At 42.0% G+C, this 18,501-nt stretch overlaps 1 protein-coding gene across 7 annotated transcripts in view; it reads left to right on the forward strand.

Annotated features, from left to right (window-relative positions):
* The window catches only part of syne1b (spectrin repeat containing, nuclear envelope 1b), a 264,424-nt gene that overhangs the window by 111,466 nt on the left and 134,457 nt on the right, over positions 1 to 18,501 (forward strand). For all 7 annotated transcript variants that reach the window (XM_057858502.1, XM_057858499.1, XM_057858501.1 and 4 more), the window contains 8 exons: positions 9,174 to 9,338; positions 9,437 to 9,793; positions 10,173 to 10,309; positions 10,387 to 10,564; positions 12,502 to 12,684; positions 12,755 to 12,898; positions 16,843 to 16,998; positions 17,103 to 17,267. In XM_057858502.1, coding sequence (XP_057714485.1) covers positions 9,174 to 9,338; positions 9,437 to 9,793; positions 10,173 to 10,309; positions 10,387 to 10,564; positions 12,502 to 12,684; positions 12,755 to 12,898; positions 16,843 to 16,998; positions 17,103 to 17,267 — 1,485 coding nt within the window. The remainder of the gene's footprint in view (positions 1 to 9,173; positions 9,339 to 9,436; positions 9,794 to 10,172; positions 10,310 to 10,386; positions 10,565 to 12,501; positions 12,685 to 12,754; positions 12,899 to 16,842; positions 16,999 to 17,102; positions 17,268 to 18,501) is intronic.

Consider the following 18,501-nt stretch of genomic DNA (forward strand, 5'->3'; position numbering starts at 1 on the left):
AGGGGTCTTGGTTTGGTTGGCGTTGTCGTCAAAGGTGACCGACAAAGAGCTTTTTCGTTGAAAATTCTTGTGAATAAATGCTTAAATCCCTGAATCATTTATAGATATTGACGTAAAACAGTCTCGATTCTTGGTTAAAAGCCAAAAAAAGACGTGCAGTTAGCATTTATTTTATGTAAATGTGTCGAAGTACGATGCTAGTCTGTTAGTCAATGTGGCGGCAGCCTTACAACAAAGAGCTTTTTACGTAGGAAATTCTTGTGAATAAATGCTTAAATCCCCAAATTCTTTTTAGATACGGACGTAAAACAGTCTCGATTCTTGGTTAAAAGCAGAAAAAACAAGCAGTTAGCATTTATTTTACTTAAATATGTCAAAGTATGATGATAGTCTGTTAGTCAATGTGGCAGCCGCCTTATGTAAACCGAGCTTTTTCGTTGAAAATTCTTCTGAATAAATGCTTAAATCCCTGAATTCGTTATAGATATGGACATAAAACAGTCTCGATTCTTGGTTAAAAGCAAAAAACCCGGGCAGTTTGAATTTACTTTACGTAAAAATGTCAAAGAATGATGCTAGTCTGTTAGTCAATGTTGCGGCCGCCTTATGTAAACAGACCTTTTCTGGTAAAAATTCTTGTGAATAAATGCTTAAATCCATGAATTCTTTATAGATATGGATGTAAAACAGTCTCGATTCTTGGTTAAAAGCAGAAAAAACGTGCAGTTAGCATTTATTTTATGAAAAAATATGTTAAAGTACGATGCTAGACTGTTAGTCAATGTGGCGGCCTCCTTATGTAAACTAAGCTTTTTCGTTGAAAATTCTTCTGTTAAATGCTTAAATCCCTGAATTCTTTATAGATATGGATGTAAAAATGTATCGATTCTTAGTTAAAAGCAGAAAAAAAAAAAACGTGCAGTTAGCATTTATTTTACTTAAATATGTCAAAGTACGATGCTAGTCTGTTAGTCAATGTGGCGGTCGCCTTATGTAAACTCAGCTTTTTTGTTGAAAATTCTTCTGAATAAATGCTTAAATCCCTGAATTTTTTTATAGATATGGACGTAAAACAGTCTCGATTCCTGGTTAAAAGGGAAAAAAAAAATGGGCAGTTAGCATTTATTCTATGTAAATATGTCGAAGTACGATGCTAGTCTGTTAGTCAATGTGGTGGCAGCCTTACAACAAAGAGCTTTTTACGTTGGAAATTCTTGTGAATAAATGCTTAAATCCCCGAATTCTTTATAGATATGAATGTAAAACAGTCTCGATTCTTTGTTAAAAGAGCAAAAAAAACGGGCAGTTAGCATTTATTTGACCTAAATATGTCGAAGAATGATGCTAGTCTGTTAGACAATGTGGCGGCAGCCTTACAAGAGCTTTTTACGTTGAAATGTCTTGTGAAAAAATGAAAAATATTATTTGTTTGAATCCCCGAATAAATCACTCCTGAGACAATCATTCCTGTTTGTATGCGGTACAGCTTTCATACTTTTTCAACCTAAATCCGGCGTTAGATCGCTGCATGTGTCACTGCAACCGACTGCGAATAACTGAAGTAGATTGTGGGATGGCCCCCAAATGAAAGGTGTGGTGCGGTGAAGGTGGAATCTTACCCGTCAATATCATAGTATTGTATAGTATAGTATCATAGTACCCGACTTCATAGTCTATGTTTTAGTCATCTCAAAATGTGTTTGTCTTCATCTAGTTTTTGTTGATAAAAACTGAAGACTAATTTTGTCTAGTTTTAGACGATGTTCACCTAAAAAGATTTTCATCTGTAAAATTAAAAAATTACTCAAAAAAATAAATAAATAAAGGTTTCCAACTACTGTATTTCTAATGGACATCGACAGATGAGCACAAATCATAGTGTCTACAAGGACAAAGCCAACTTGGTGATTAAACAAACTCAGCCGTAAAACAGTACTTTCAATTCCTTATACCAACCTGGACGCCACGAACTGTAAAAAAAAAGTTGTCGGAGAGTTTAAGAGGACATTCGCCATTAGCATTGGCCTATTGCTAACATTACATTGGATGGCATTGCATTGCAACATTGGATATTCTTTCTCGCTGGAGAAACAAATCTTACCATTTGTGCAAGCCTTCATGGACACTGGAGACGACACACTTGTGAGTCAGGGGGTGGGGGTCGCAGCACATCACGAGTGACACAATCAGACACTGTTAAGATGCAGCAGGCTAACTACACATAAAATGTCACACATTGTGAACAGGTGACGGAAACTATGGCGCATTTTTGTCTTCTTCTTGTCTCGTCTGACAAAAACTGGCATGCGTCTCGTTATGTTTCAGTCTTCCAAAATACGTGTTTCCACCTCGTTATCGTATCGTAATCGTCATGAAAAAAGTAGGGCTGTCAAAATTATCGCGTTAACGGGCGTTAATTAATTTTTTTAATTAATCACGTTAAAATATTTGACGCAATTAACGCAGATGCCCCGCTCAGGGAGTTTTAAATGACAGTACACATTGAAACGCTCATTTGTTGTGTTTTAGTTTTGCCGCCCTCTGCTGGCGCTTGGGTGCGACTGATTTTACAGGCATCCATGAGCATTGAGTAAGTAATTATTGACATCAACAATGGCGGGCTACTAGTTTATTTTTTGATTGAAAATTTTACAAATTTTATTAAAACGAAAACATTAAGAGGGGTTTTAATATAAACTTTCTCTAACTTGTACTAACATTTTTCTATTAAGAACTACAAGTCTTTCTATCCATGGATCGCTTTAACAGAATGTTAATAATGTTAATGCCATCTTGTTGATTTATTGTTATAATAAACAAATAGTCCTTATGTACCTTATGTTGAATGTATATATCCATCTTGTGTTTTATCTTTCCATTCCAACAATAATTTACAGAAAAATATGGCATATTTTATAGATGGTTTGAATTGCGATTAATTGCGATTAATTACGATTAATTCATTTTTAAGCTGTAATTAACTCGATTAAAAATTTTAATCGTTTGACAGCCCTAGAAAAAAGTGTTCATTGACAAAATATTTTCGTTCTCGTCATCGTGGACGAAAACAACACTGTTCTACAGAATTGGCATTTATTGATGTCTAAGAAATACTGAAATTCTAAATTTTGCTACCTTGGATTTAAATGTGTTGTCAGGTTTTAATGGAAAGACACTCTTTTGGTGAGCGGCTTCATCTCATGTCGAAGCTGAGAAGTGCAACACAATGTCGGCTGAAGCAAGTTTTGAATGCAAACCCATAGACTTCATAACCTATTGACATGACAAGGGAAACGGGGCCGATTCGTAGGGGGCCTATTTTCAAAAACTTCAAATGCAAATATTTTCAAAACCAAAGCTGCTACCGACCTAAAACGAAAACAGGCACCTAACTTAGTCATATATGTCTCCATGAGCAGCGGCATCAAAAAATTCAAAGTCGTTCCCTTATAAAATCCCCAAAAACTATAACACAACTTAAAATGGCTATCAAAGTTTCAGATTTTACACTAGATGCACAAAAATCACCAAAAGCATAGATAATCACCTATTTTTTCAGGATCAATAGCAATATTTAACATCAACAAGTTTTTGTTTAAGTTTATTCAACATACGTTTTTGACCAAAATAGCAACATAATTTTTTTTTTATTTACTGCAAGTTTTCAACAGCTAATAAATCACTGAATTTAACATCAGAAACTTAATACTTGAGGAAAACATGCAGAACCAATTATAAATAATATGTAAATAGATTATTAATAAATTCTATAAACAATCAAATCTTATTAGAATTGAATAGCTCTTTATTATCATTATACACTATATACTGTTAGTGAATGAGGCTAGCGGCCGCCTGACGTAAACAAAGCTTTTCGGGTGAAAATTTTCGTGAATAAATGCTTAAATCCCCGAATTCTTCATAGTATGAACGTAAAACAGTCTTGATTCTTGGTTAAAAGCAAAGAAACCGTGCAGTTAGCGTTTTTTTTTTTTTTTAACGTATATATGTCGAAGTACAATTCTACTCTGTTAGCAAATGAGGCTAGTGGCCCCTGACATGAACAGAGCTTTTCCGGCGAAAATTCTTGTAAATAAATGCTTAAATCCCTTAATTCTTCTTCTATGGACGTAAAACAGTCTCGATTCTTGGTCAAAAACAAAAAAAATGTGCAGGTAGCATTTATTTCCCGTAAATATTGCCAACTATGCAGCTAGTCAGTTACGAAAATTAGCCACCTACATGTGTAAACAAAGAAGAAAATTCATGCGAGTAATGCTTCGATGACTGAATTCTTTGTAGATATGGACTTAAAACGGTTCGATTCTTGGTTAAAAGCAAAGAAACCGTGCAGTTAGAGGTTTTTTTTTTTTTTTTTTTACATATATAGGACAAAGTAAAATGATACTCTGTTAGCGAATGAGGCTAGCGGCCGCCAGACGTAAACAGAGAAAAAAAAAACAACGTGCAGGTGGCATTTATTTTGCATAAATATTGCCAACTATGAGGCTAGTCAGTTACGAAAATTAGCCGCCTCCAGGTGTAAACAAGAAAAAAAAATCCTGCGAATAAATGCTTCAATCACTGAATTCTTTGTAGATATGGACGTAAAACTGTCTTGATTCTTTGTTAAAATAGCAAAAGAAACGGGCAGTTACGCATCTATTTTACATGTCGAAGAATGACAACTGTGCCGTAACGGTTCCCATTCTCCCATTGATTTTTTTCACGTTTCAAAATGCATGCATGGTACGAAAAATATAATTAGGGCCCGAGCACTAGGCGTGTGAAGGCCCTATTGTTTTGCAAAGGATTTTTTTTTTTTTTAATTTAATTTTATTATTTTTTTTCAGGGCAAATGAAAACGGTCAATTTGGAGGCCTGAACATGCACGAAAAGTCACCAAAATTTGCCTATACGTGCGGAAAATTGTAAATTTCGATAATTTTGCAACGTTGCAAAAAAATATAACAAAATGGCTCAGTGGCGCCCCCTTGAAATTTTAAAATTGGCCTATAACATTAGGGTCTGTCAGCGTAGAGCAATGAAATTTGGGGGGTCTATACCTTGTCCAAAACCGCTCCAAAAAAGCATTTACACCCATATTCCAAACCCAACAGGAAATCGGTTATTTTGGATCAAGTATGAAATTTTTATCGATTTACAGGGTGCACATTTGAGACCTTTTCGCCAAGGGAGTTAGTTGGATCATCTTCAAAATTGGTGAGACTGTTCAGGAGACATATGAGATCTTAAGTTTTTAAAATGGTGCGTTTTCATTCACGGGTCTGACCTGGGCGTGGTGCCAAAGTCGGCCATTTTTTCGGCAAAATGACAAATTCAGTAAATGACTAATAGCTCCTTGACACAACGTTCAATCTTTTTCCTTTCTAGCATGTACAGTGCCTTGCAAAAGTATTCGGCCCCCTTGAATCTTGCAACCTTTCGCCACATTTCAGGCTTCAAACATAAAGATATGAAATTTTTTTTTTTTTGTCAAGAATCAACAACAAGTGGGACACAATCGTGAAGTGGAACAACATTTATTGGATAATTTAAACTTTTTTAACAAATAAAAAACTGAAAAGTGGGGCGTGCAATATTATTCGGCCCATTTACTTTCAGTGCAGCAAACTCACTCCAGAAGTTCAGTGAGGATCTCTGAATGATCCAATGTTGTCCTAAATGACCGATGATGATAAATAGAATCCACCCGTGTGTAATCAAGTCTCCGTATAAATGCACCTGCTCTGTGATAGTCTCAGGGTTCTGTTTAAAGTGCAGAGAGCATTATGAAAACCAAGGAACACACCAGGCAGGTCCGAGATACTGTTGTGGAGAAGTTTAAAGCCGGATTTGGATACAAAAAGATTTCCCAAGCTTTAAACATCTCAAGGAGCACTGTGCAAGCCATCATATTGAAATGGAAGGAGCATCAGACCACTGCAAATCTACCAAGACCCGGCCGTCCTTCCAAACTTTCTTCTCAAACAAGGAGAAAACTGATCAGAGATGCAGCCAAGAGGCCCATGATCACTCTGGATGAACTGCAGAGATCTACGGCTGAGGTGGGAGAGTCTTTCCATAGGACAACAATCAGTCGTACACTGCACAAATCTGGCCTTTATGGAAGAGTGGCAAGAAGAAAGCCATTTCTCAAAGATATCCATAAAAAGTCTCGTTTAAAGTTTGCCACAAGCCACCTGGGAGACACACCAAACATGTGGAAGAAGGTGCTCTGGTCAGATGAAACCAAAATTGAACTTTTTGGCCACAATGCAAAACGATATGTTTGGCGTAAAAGCAACACAGCTCCACACCCTGAACACACCATCCCCACTGTCAAACATGGTGGTGGCAGCATCATGGTTTGGGCCTGCTTTTCTTCAGCAGGGACAGGGAAGATGGTTAAAATTGAAGGGCAGATGGATGCAGCCAAATACAGGAACATTCTGGAAGAAAACCTGTTGGTATTTGCACAAAACCTGAGACTGGGACGGAGATTTATCTTCCAACAGGACAATGATCCAAAACATAAAGCCAAATCTACAATGGAATGGTTCAAAAATAAACGTATCCAAGTTTTAGAATGGCCAAGTCAAAGTCCAGACCTGAATCCAATCGAGAATCTGTGGAAAGAGCTGAAGACTGCTGTTCACAAACACTCTCCATCCAACCTCACTGAGCTCGAGCTGTTTTGCAAGGAAGAATGGGCAAGAATGTCAGTCTCTCGATGTGCAAAACTGATAGAAATATACCCCAAGCGACTTGCAGCTGTAATTGGAGCAAAAGGTGGCGCTACAAAGTATTAACGCAAGGGGGCCGAATAATATTGCACGCCCCACTTTTCAGTTTTGTTGTTGATTCTTGACAAAAAATTAAAATTTTATATCTTTATGTTTGAAGCCTGAAATGTGGCGAAAGGTTGCAAGGTTTAAGGGGGCCGAATACTTTTGCAAGGCACTGTATATGAGATATCCCAGCCTGAACACGACTGCATTGAAATATTACCCATTAGGCCTGGCGCCCCCTAGTGGGAACAGGAAATGGCCTTCTTTACGAGACAGGCTCCTCCTCCAAGGGAAAAAAATCTATTGACCTTAAACCTGTTTCAGGGGAGCCTCAAGACCTGTGTTCAGGTGCCTGATGAAAAATATTGAGGTTTCGTTGAGGCGGAGGGGTCCAAACAGGAAAGTGAAAATGACCGTCAACAATTTGTCACGCAAAAAACTTTGAACAGTCATAACTCAGCAGATATGCAACATATCTGCGCCAAACTTCCCGTGCTTGTTGAGAGTCATACCCTGAAGGGTCTTGTAGGGGTCATTTGCATCAACTCTACAGTGCCAACTAGTGGCGACAGAAAGGAGTTTTAAAAAAGGCCTTTCCTATTGGGTTTTTTCAACGTAGAGCAATGAAATTTGGGGAGTCCATACCTTATGCAAAACTGCTCCAAAAAGCCTCTTGCACCCATTTTCCAAATCCAACAGAAAATCGGGCATTTTGGATCGAATGTGAAATTTTTATCCATTTGTAGTACAGTTTACATTTGGAGGCCTGAACATGCACGAAAACTCACCAAATTTTGCACATACATGCGGCTTTGCGTGTATTTCGATAATCTTGCCACGTTACAAAAAAATGAAACAAAAGGGCTCAGTGGCGCCCCCTTGATTTTTCAAAACGGCGTTTCCTATTAGGTTTTTTTAATGTAGAGAAATGAAATTTGGGGAGTCGATACCTTGTGCAAAACTGCTCCAAAAAGTCTCTTGAACTCATACTCCAAACCCAACATGAAATTCGGTATTTTGATCGAATGTGAAATTTTTATCAATTAACAGGGTGCACATTTGAGACCTTGTAACAGAGAGAGTTAGTTGGATCATCTTCAAAATTGGTGAGACTATTCAGGAGACATAAGAGATCTAAAATTTTCAAAATGGTGCGTGTCTGACCTGGGCGTGGACCTAAGTCGGCCATTTTTTCGGCAAAATGACAAATTCAGTAAAAGACTAATAGCTCCTTGACACAACGTTCAATCTTTTTCATATCTGGCATGTATGTGCGGGATCCCACCCTTAACACGAGTGCATTGAAAAATTACCCATTAGGCCAAGCGCCCCCTGTTGGGAACAGGAAATGCCTTTTTTTACTAAACAGGCTCCTCCTCCAAGGAAAAAAAATATATTCACCTAAAACCTGCATCAGGGGAGCCATAAGACATGTGTTCAGGTGCCTGATGAAAAATACTGAGGTTTGGTTGAAGCAGAAGAGTCCAACAGGAGAAGTGAAAATGACTGAAGCCATTTCGTCTCACCACAAGTTTCGAACAGTCATAACTTCTACAACATATCTGCGCCAAACATCTCGTGCTTGTTGAGTCATACTCTGAAGGGTCCTGTAGGGGTCATTTGCATCAACCCTACAGCGCCAACTAGTGGCAATAGAAAGTCACTCATTTTTCTAATATATGTCCAGTTCTTTTCAGGTTGGTCATTATAGTTTCAAGACCTTTTGAAATATTTATTTTACGGCCCATGTCCACATGTCTCTGTCTGTTGCCGTGACGACCCTTTATTCGCTCCTTTTTTGTAGTACTCTGTCCAATAGGGGTTTTTATCTCTTAGGTGTGTGAATGTAAAGAGGTAACGTTCAAGCATGTTAGGTTCTAATGAGATGATTAGAGAGGACGATCTGCCACCACCCTGACCTGCACACTGTCTGAGTTGCGTGACGTCCGAGTTGCGCTAGATTGCGAGGGCCCGTTCAGTCCTGCTTGCAGGCCTAGTATTTACCTTGAATCCTCAAACAAATCACTCCTGAGACAATCCTTACTATTTGTATGCGGTAAAGCTTTTGTAGTTCCAAGCTTGAATCCAGCTTAGACATGAGCGTGTGCCGTCTTCGCCTGACTATACTAAATGAAGCTTGGCCACCTCTGATAGGGTGTGACGCAAAGATAGACGTCTATAGGTAATGAAGTCTATGGCAGACTATCCATTTCCTCATTTGCTCGGGGTCAATGAAAACTGGGCAGCGGTCTGTCATTGGGACACATATTTGCAGGCTGCTGATGGCCGTCTTAGCTTGGCGGCCGCATCTCTCTGAAAGGCGTACAGAATTTGTGAGATTCCGTCCATAAAAACAAGACGCACCGGTTCTCTTCTCCTAAGGGTAAAATCCAGTCGGCGCAAAGCGCGGTGTCGGAGCACGAACGCTACTTGGACGCCGTCCGAGACTTCAACGACTGGTTGAGTTCGGCCAAGGAGGAACTGCAGCGCTGGTCCGACCTATCAGGGGACTCAGCCTCCGTTCAAAGGAAACTCTCCAAAGTCCAGGTTGGCCCGCATGTCCGAATCCATGACCATAGTTTTTTTTTGTTTTTTTTGGGTGAATCGGTTTTGGGAAGGGACTCCTGCTTTGGCCTGTTTCCCAGGAGTTGCTGGACTCCAAGGAGCCGGGTCGGGAGAGGCTCGCCCGGGTGCAGACGTGCGGGGCGGCGGCCAGAGACCGCACCGGCCCGGGGGGCTACGAGGCCATCGAGCGCGAGGAAGCGGCCCTCTCATCTGCTTGGGAGCAGTGGGAAGGAGCGGCCATCCGGACCCGCGCAGCCCTGGAGACGGCCCTCTCTCAGAGCACCGCCTCCGAGCAGGAGTTCCGAGCTCTGTTGGCTCGGCTGGAGGGAGAAGCGCGGGACCTGGGCCGGCGGATTCACGACTGGCGTCTCGGACTGGCACGAGCTGAGGGCCAGGCCGAGGGAGGGGAGGCCGTCCGAGGATGGCGTATTGCGAAGGTAAGCTGCCCTCATAAATCAAAAGTCTCACAGGTGATTGGTCCTAGTACTGGATTATTGATGGTTGCGTTTGCATGGAATGCAAAAGCTACAATCTAAAATATTTCCTTCTTTTCAATGGCATTTCTTCCCAACCAAAACCGGTTGAACCATCGACACCGTTCCCACACCAAAATGACCGTAATGCTGTGTTTTTGAAAAAGAAAAACAGAAAGAGACATTTCAATATCAAAAACGTAGCCATTCATTTCAAATGGCCAAAATTTCCCATTTATTTCCAACGGCCCTCTTCGAAGGAAGTGACCTTAAAACAATAGGGAACTGTATCGGTGCAAAACTAATCACACGCTTTGATAACTTTTTGTTTGCTTTCCTCAAGGACATTTTGGAAGAGATGGCGAAAGCTGAGCCCGCATGCGATAGCCTGAAGACTCAGCTCAACGATTTGTGCCGCTTCTCCGGAGACGTGGCCGCCCAGTCGGAAAGAGTGTCGGCCCTTGTCAAGGAATATAACAGGTGAGGGACTACGGGGACCTTGCCCGGACCGGACCGGGAATATCCTAAATATGTTGCTTTTGGTGGTGTGGGGCTAGTTTGAGTCTGCGAGCCGCCAAGGAGTGCCAGAGCAAAGAGAAGTCGCAGGAACAGGCCTTCCGTTCAGACTACAGGGACTTCCAGCAGTGGCTCGTCAACACCAAGATCAACACGGCCAAATGCTTCGACGCACCGCAAAACCTCTCCGAGGCTTTGTCGAGCTTGCAGAAGATCCAGGTAAGTCTGAGACATCGGACATTTGTCCGCTATCTTAAATGCTAACGTATTTACCATTCTCATAGCAAATCGCTCACACATAACTCCACAAACTGTAGCTCTGAACTTAATTACAAATGCATACGCAAACATATTGTCAAGTTCAAATAAGAATCCTTAAGTAGACATTTATAATATTACCCAAAATAAGGAGAGAAGGCACTCAATTTGGTTGAAAAGCTTGCAAGGAGAAAGAGGGGGAAACTATCCAGTTACCGCAATCGTTCTAACTAGCCCCTCCTTCACCTCGCTTTTTATGTGGGATGGCCCTAGCAATAGACGGGTGTCTTGCCCTAAAAGGGAAAAAGGGGAAGCAAGCTGGCGACACCTGTTGTCTTTGTTTGGCTATGTGTGTGTATGTAGGTGGAATTATATACATGTGTTTCAGCACATTTCAGCAAAGCGAAGCGGCCTCTTCTGACCTTGACCAGGCAAGAGAAAACACTTTCTTTGTGAACAATGATAATAATAAGAAAAAGCATTTCTTCATTACGGGCACCAATTGATAAAAGCAAATATGTAATAATAACTTAATAATGATCTCATCAAATACATTTCATGAAGCAATAGCATTTGGTAAGTACCGTATTGGCCCAAATATAAGAGGCCCTGATTATAAGACGACCCCCTCTTTTTCAAGACTCAAGTTTGAAAAAAGACTTTTTGAACACCAAATTAATTTTTATACAGAAAATAATTACAGTACATCTGAAACATGATTATAACAATATATTTGAGAGAGGAAGCATGTTATTTTGCCTCATTCAAATCTTAATATCCGGACATTTAAATATGTAAACTAAAGTGCAATCACATTCATAAATGAATGGCTTCTGGTTTTTGAACTGGAAATAAACCATTCTCTTGTGATAAAACAACAAAATTGCGATAACTGCATTAACCATCAAAGTGAAGTCTGACTGTAACTGTAGTCTTGAAACAAATCTGAATAAGGAAAAATATTGCAATAAAATAATGCAAACTGGTTAAACTTTAGAGTAACTGAGATCTGTCATGACAGAACATCGCTTCAATGATATCTGGTGCCATCTAGCGTCGTGAATGGGTATAATGTCCAGACCTCGAATATAAGACGACCCCCACTTTTTCAGTCTTATTTCAATGCAAAAAACACTGTCTTATATTCGGACCAATACGGTAATGAAACGCAACAATATGATTCCTTAAATTTATTGAAGTTGACCTGTGGAACCTAGGCCGGTTTAAACTGGTCAGAATGACAAGGCAGTATCATCAAGAGCTAAACATGTCATAGTTATCAATTCCAAAAATGTCTCTTACTGCAATCAATCATGGAACATCCTATTATAGCAATCGATACTTTATTATGAGCCTTCATTAGTAAAAGCAAATATTTAATAACCATTTAATAATTATCTTATCACATATATCAGTTGAAGCAACTTACAGCCTTGTGAAGGCCAAACTGGAGCGCAGCTATCCTTTATCCATGTCAGATGAGTCAGCTCCTCAGTCATACAAAGCGACATTCCAGCCAGACCCAACACTGCCACCAGAGGGCGGTTTATTCTCCCTCTTTAAACAAAATACAATACTTTTGGATTTTTTGGATAGTTATATTTAGATTTAGGGATACTTAAAGGGTTGTTTCCGATTTACGCAGGAAATAGGGTTACGTCGCCAGCGTAGGAACGTAACTCGTTCCCAACCTGGGGACTACCTGTACTTTGAAAAGTTTAGAGAAGGTCACATTGCGTTAAAGGCAACTTCAAAAAGCTCCATTTTAAGCCAACGTGGTTGGGTGTTCCGACTCATTTTTGAAATTTTCGGTGGATTTCATTTGAGCATATTTTAGGCAGTTCAAGAAGTATTCCAGACGTTTTTGCAAATAATAGTCGTCCGATCGTCCTCCTTAGGAGTTGGTCGGCGACAGAGAGCTGGGTCGGTCCAAGCTCGACAGCGCAGCGGCCGCGGGCGAGCTTCTCTCTGCGATGGCCGGCAAAGATAAAGCAGAATCAGTTCGGGTCAAGATGGGCAAGGCTCTTGAGGACTGGAAGAACACGGTGTCTGGTCTTCACGAGCGAGAGCTCCATCTACAAGTGAGGGAGTTCGGGGGTGCCGGCAGAGCGGCCCGAGCTGAGTGCCCGTCGTCCTTCTTCTTCCCGCCAGAACCTGGCGACGGAAATGAAGGAGTTCGAGAGCGGCGCCGAGCCCCTCCGGGAATTCCTGGACACCAGCGAGACGGCCGTGCGAGAGAGCGAAGCGCGCCTCCCGGATCTCCCAGCCAAGAAGGCCGAGCTCCAAAAACTTCAGGTGGGAGCGCCGCTGCCGGCGCATGTGTCCGTAGCCGCATGTAGCTCTGTTATCCTTCTGTTGTGGCTCTTGGGCAACTCTTTTAACCAGTCAATCAATCAATCAATCAATCAATAGAAATTTTATTTCTATAGCCCTTTACAAAAACCCGAAAGGCCCTTAAAGTGCTTTACAACAAAAACAAACATGGTTCATGATGAATAAAAGGCAGGAAAGTACTATACTATGACATTAAGAAAAACAAAAACAACGCATCACGATAAAAGTCAGAACAGCACATAAAACAGATTAAATCCGAAAACATTAAAACCCTTAAGAAATAAAACGAGTTTAACCTAGTCAGGGGAAAAATCGAGTCTAAAAAAGTGTCTCTTTAACCAAGAATTAACAAGGCCTAGATTGGTAATGGTGCGGATTTCAGGGGGTAAACTATTTCACAACCTGGGGGTAGCAACTGAAAAAGATTGCCCCCCCCCCCCCCCCCCCACTGTTTAAATCTCGACCTCGGAACTTGCAAAAGAAGCTGGCCTGTAGAACAATGAGCCCTGCCAGAGTTACGGAGGGTTAAAATCTCTTGATAAATAAGAAGGAGCCTGGACATTAATAGAATTAAAAACAAACAGTAAAAGTTTGAAATTAATTCCAAAATGGACTGGAAGCCAGTGGAGCGATGATAGCACGGGGGTAATATGTCCACGTCTACCCAATGAAGACGAGAAATAGAGGACTTAGGAAGACCAACATAAAGTGCATTGCAGTTGTCCAGCCTTGAGCTTATAGAAGCGCGAATCACTTTTTCAAGGTCGTGGCGACTAAGAAAAGGCCAAGAGACGGAGCTGGAAAAAACTTGCTCTTACAACAGAACTAATCTGTTTTTCAAAGTTGAGCCTGTTATCGAATATCAACCCAAGATTTTTAACGTGTGTCTTAAAAAACGGAGCCAGCGCACCAGAGTTGGGCTCAAGGGCATTCATCATAAAAGGTGTGCCAAAAGAAATATATTCAGTTTTGCTCTCGTTAAGATGTAAGAAGTTCCGTGCTAGCCACTGTTTCACATCGGATATGCACTTCATCAATTTAGTGAGAGCACTTTGTTCGTTGGGTCTCGGGGGCAGATACAGCTGCAGGTCATCAGCATAAAAATGAAAAGAGATATTATGTTTTTTTACTAATTGATCCTAAAGTGCAAATTAACAGGCCCCAAAATAGAGCCTTGTGGCACCCCGCAAGACAGAAAAGTTTGTGAGGAGGAAAATTTCCCAATCATTACCGAGAAGGTCCTATGCTCCAGGTACGATTTAAACCATTGTAGAGCATTACCACCGATACCTATGAAATGCTCTAAACGAGATACAAGGACTGTATGGTTGACTGTATCGAATGCTGCTGTGAGGTCTCGTAAAACAAGGATAGTTTCCATTATCCACAGAAAGGGCAATGTCGTTGTGCACTTTTAACAGTGCTGATTCAGTGCTGTGTCTTTACCTGAAGCCTGATTGAAACTTGTCAAGGGTGGAGTTTGTCTTTAAGAATGTTTGCAATTGAATAAAAACATTTTTTTCTAAAACTTTAGACAGGAAAGTCAAGTGGGAGACAGGTCTAAAATTGGACAGCACAGAGGGGTCGAGATGAGGTTTTTTAAGGAGGTGTCTGACTACAGCCTGTTTAAAGGCAGCTGGGACAGAACCGGAACGGAGAGAGGTCTTTATAAGAGCCAGCAGACTTGATCCAAGGCAATTAAAGACTTCCTTCAGAAGCCTAGCTGGCATTACATCTAGGGGACAGTTAGTGGGTTTCATGTCACTAACTATTTCAGTGAGAGATGACAATGAAATTGGATGAAATTTCTCAAAGACAGTGAGCAGTTCTGGAGGATGTACGTTATCCAATGAGAGTCCAATGATTAAGCCTGTAGAGATACGCGATCATTCAATTCATCGTACGCTAAATAAAAGCGAGGTCTGTCATTTTCTTAGTTGCTAAGATTATGAAAAAATAAGATTGGCACAAATGGAATTGTATTCCTTCAAATTCATTTTGGATCAAATGAACGCTTTTTAAGGGCTCTAATTTGCAGTGAACCAAAATGGTGTTGTGTTTCTCACCTATTTTATATTCTACACGGTGCTAGCTTTCAAATGACATGTTATACGTTGCATAAAAATAATAAATTTAAAAAAATTTTTTTTTTTTAAATCATCCCGCCCACCCGGGTGGTGTGGTCTATCCTTTCAAGATCAGGTCCTCTACCAGAGGCCTGGGAGCTTGAAGGTTCTGCACAGGATCTTAGCTGTCTCTAGGATTGTGCTCTTCTGAACGGAGACGACGGACGTTGTTCCTGGTATCTGTTGGAGCCATGCACCCAGCTTGGGGGTTACTGCCCCTAGTGTCCGGATCACTACTGGCATCACTGTTGTCTTCACTCCCCACATTTTCTCCAACTCTTCCTTCAACCCTTGATATTTCTCCAGCTTTTTGTGTTCTTTTTTTCCTGATGTTGCTATTGCTCGGGATTGCTACATCTATCACTACTGCTGTCTTTTGATGTTTATCCACCACCACTTTGTCGGGCTGGTTGGCCATCACCAGTTTGTCTGTCTGGATCTGGAAGTCCCACAGGATCCTGGTTCGGTTGTTCTCGACCACCTTTGGAGGTGTCGCCCACCTTGACTCTGGGGTCTCCAGTCCGTACTCGGCACAGATGTTCCTGTACTTTATGCCTGCTACCTGGTTATGTCGTTCCATGTATGCCTTGCCTGCCAGCATCTTACACCCTTCTGTGATGTGCTGGACTGTCTCAGGGGCCTCTTTGCATAGCCTGCACCTGGGGTCCTGTCTGGTGTGATAGACCCCGGCCTCTATTGATCTTGTGTTTAGGGCCTGTTCTTGTGCTGCCATGATAAGTGCCTCCGTGCTGTCGTTCAGTCTGGCCTTTTCCAACCACTGATATGTTTTTCCCCATGTCCGCTACCCCCTCAATTTGTCGGTGGTACATACCATGCAGGGGCTTGTCCGTCCATGATAGCTCCTCAGTGTCCTCCTCCTTACTGGGCTTCTGTTGCCTGAGGCATTCACCAAGCAGGTCATCACTGTGGGCCATTTTCATGATGTACTCTTGGAGGGATGTAGTTTCCTCCTGGATAGTGGCTCTATTGCTCACTAGTCCTCGGCCTCCCTCTTTCTGCTTTGTGTAGAGCCTCAGGATGCTGGACTTAGGGTGAAACCCTCCGTGCATTGTAAGGAGCTTCCTTTTCTTGATGTCGGTAGCCTGCATCTCTTTCAGTGGCCAGGATACGATGCCAGCAGGGTATCTGATTACTGGTAGGGCATGTTAATGGCCTGGATCTTATTCTAGCCATTCAGCTGACTCTTGAGGACCTGCCTCACCCTGTGTTAGTATTTGGTTGTGGCAGACCTCCTAGTTGCTTCCTCATGGTTCCCATTTGCCTGTGGGATCCCTCGGTATTTGTAGCTGTCCTGCACATCTGTTATATTGCCTTCAGGTAGTTCAGCCCCTTCAGTTGAGATCACCTTCCCTCTTCTGGATATCATTCGTCCATACTTATCTAGTCCGAATTACATCCTGATGCCATTGCTGTATATTCTCGCGAGGTGAATCAGGGAGTCGATGTCACGCTCGTTCTTGGCATACAGCTTGATATCATCCATGTGGAGGAGGTGACTGATGGTTGTTCCACGTCGGAACCGGTACCCGAAACCACTGTTGGTGATGATCTGGCTGAGGAGGTTTAGGCCTATGGAGAACAGCAGGGGTGATAGAGCATCTCCTTGGTAGATACCGCATTTGATGCTCACATGTGCAACTGGCTTTGAGTTGGCTTCCAGAGTTATATATATACAGTGGTACCTCTACATCCGATTTTGACTCCCCATTTGTTTCTAGCCCTTGTTGTCTGCATGCTTACCTGCCTGTGCTCTTCCAGTCTACGCTGGAGGATCTGGAGTCCCGGCAAGTCCACCTGAGCAGGCTGAAAGAGAAAGCCCGGCAGCTGTCGGAGCAACACGCAGCCGGCAAGGCTTTTGCGCACCGCGTCTCGCAGCTCTCTGCTCGCTTCCTAGCTTTAAGCAACCTGACTAAGGTACGCAGATGCTTCCACCATGCGGGAGACGGAATTGGCGTAGATGATCGAAAACAGGTATAAAGAGCCCAATCTGAATCCGTTTTGCGGTTCCCTCCTTTCAGGAGAAGACGTCGCGGATGGAGCGCATAGTGAGCGAGCACCAGCTCTTCAAGCGGGGCTTGGAAGAGCTGCGGGACTGGGTGGCTGACACCAGCCACGTGCCGCAAGCCTACTGTGCCCCCACAGCTGACAAAAATGTCCTGGATAGCCGCCTCATCAAGCTTGAGGTAGGTAGAACGCCTTTTCGGAATCTACACCAATAATTAGAGTCGTCCGATATTATCTAGCAGCCGATAAAAGCATTTATGTAATACTGGAAAGTGACGTCATCGGATTTGTGCCTATACAGTGGGGCAAAAATAATATTTAGTCAGCCACTAATTGTGCAAGTTCTCCCACTTAAAAAGATGAGAGAGGCCTGTAATTATCATCATGGGTATACCTCAACAATAACAGACAGAATGGGGAAAAACATTCCAGAAAATCACTTTTTCTAATTTTTAAATAATTTATTAGCAAATTATGGTGGGAAATAAGTATTTGGTAACTTACAAACAAGCAAGGTTTCTGGCTTTCACGGAGCTGTAACTACTTTAAGAGGCTCCTCTGTCCTCCAAACGTTACGTGTATTAATGGCATGAGTTTGAACTCATTCTCACCTAAAAAGACACCTGTCCACAACCTCAAACAGTGACACTCCAAACTCCACGATGGCCAAGACCAAACAGCTGTCAAAGGAGACACCAGAAACAAAATTGTAGACCTGAACCTCGCTGGGAAGACTTAATCTGCAATAGGTAAGCAGGTTGGGGTAAAGAAATCAACCGTGGGAGCAATTATTGGAAAATGGAAAACATAGAAGACCACTGATAATCTCCCTCAACTTGGGGCTCCAAAATGATCACAAGAACAGTGAGCAAAAATCCCAGAACCAGACAGGGAGACCAGGTGAATGACCTAGGGAGAACTGGGACCAAAGTAACAAAAGCTACTATCAATAACACACTTCGCCACCAGGGACTCAAATCCTGCAGTGCCAGACATATCCAGGCCCCATCTGAGGTTTGCTGGAGAGCATTTGGATGATCCAGAAGAGGACTGGGAGAATGTCATATACTGTAGTCAGGAGGAAGGAGAAAGAATGCTGAATTGTATCCAAAGAACATCATACCTACTGTGAAGCATGGGGGTGGAAACATCATGCTTTACGGCATTTTTTCTGCAAAGGGACCCGGACACCTGATTCGTGTAAAAGGAAAGGATGAATTGGTCCGTGTATCGTGAGATTTTGAGTTAAAACCTCCTTCCATCACCAAGGGCATTGAAGATGAAACGTGGCTGGATCTTTCAGGATGACAATGATCCCCAACACATTGCCCGGGAAACAAAGAGTGGCTTCATCAGAAGCATTTTAAGGTCCTGGAGTGGCCTAGCTGGTCTCCAGGTCTAAACCCCATATGC

The sequence above is a fragment of the Corythoichthys intestinalis genome, chromosome 15 (genome assembly GCF_030265065.1).
Source record: "Corythoichthys intestinalis isolate RoL2023-P3 chromosome 15, ASM3026506v1, whole genome shotgun sequence".
NCBI lineage: Eukaryota > Metazoa > Chordata > Actinopteri > Syngnathiformes > Syngnathidae > Corythoichthys > Corythoichthys intestinalis.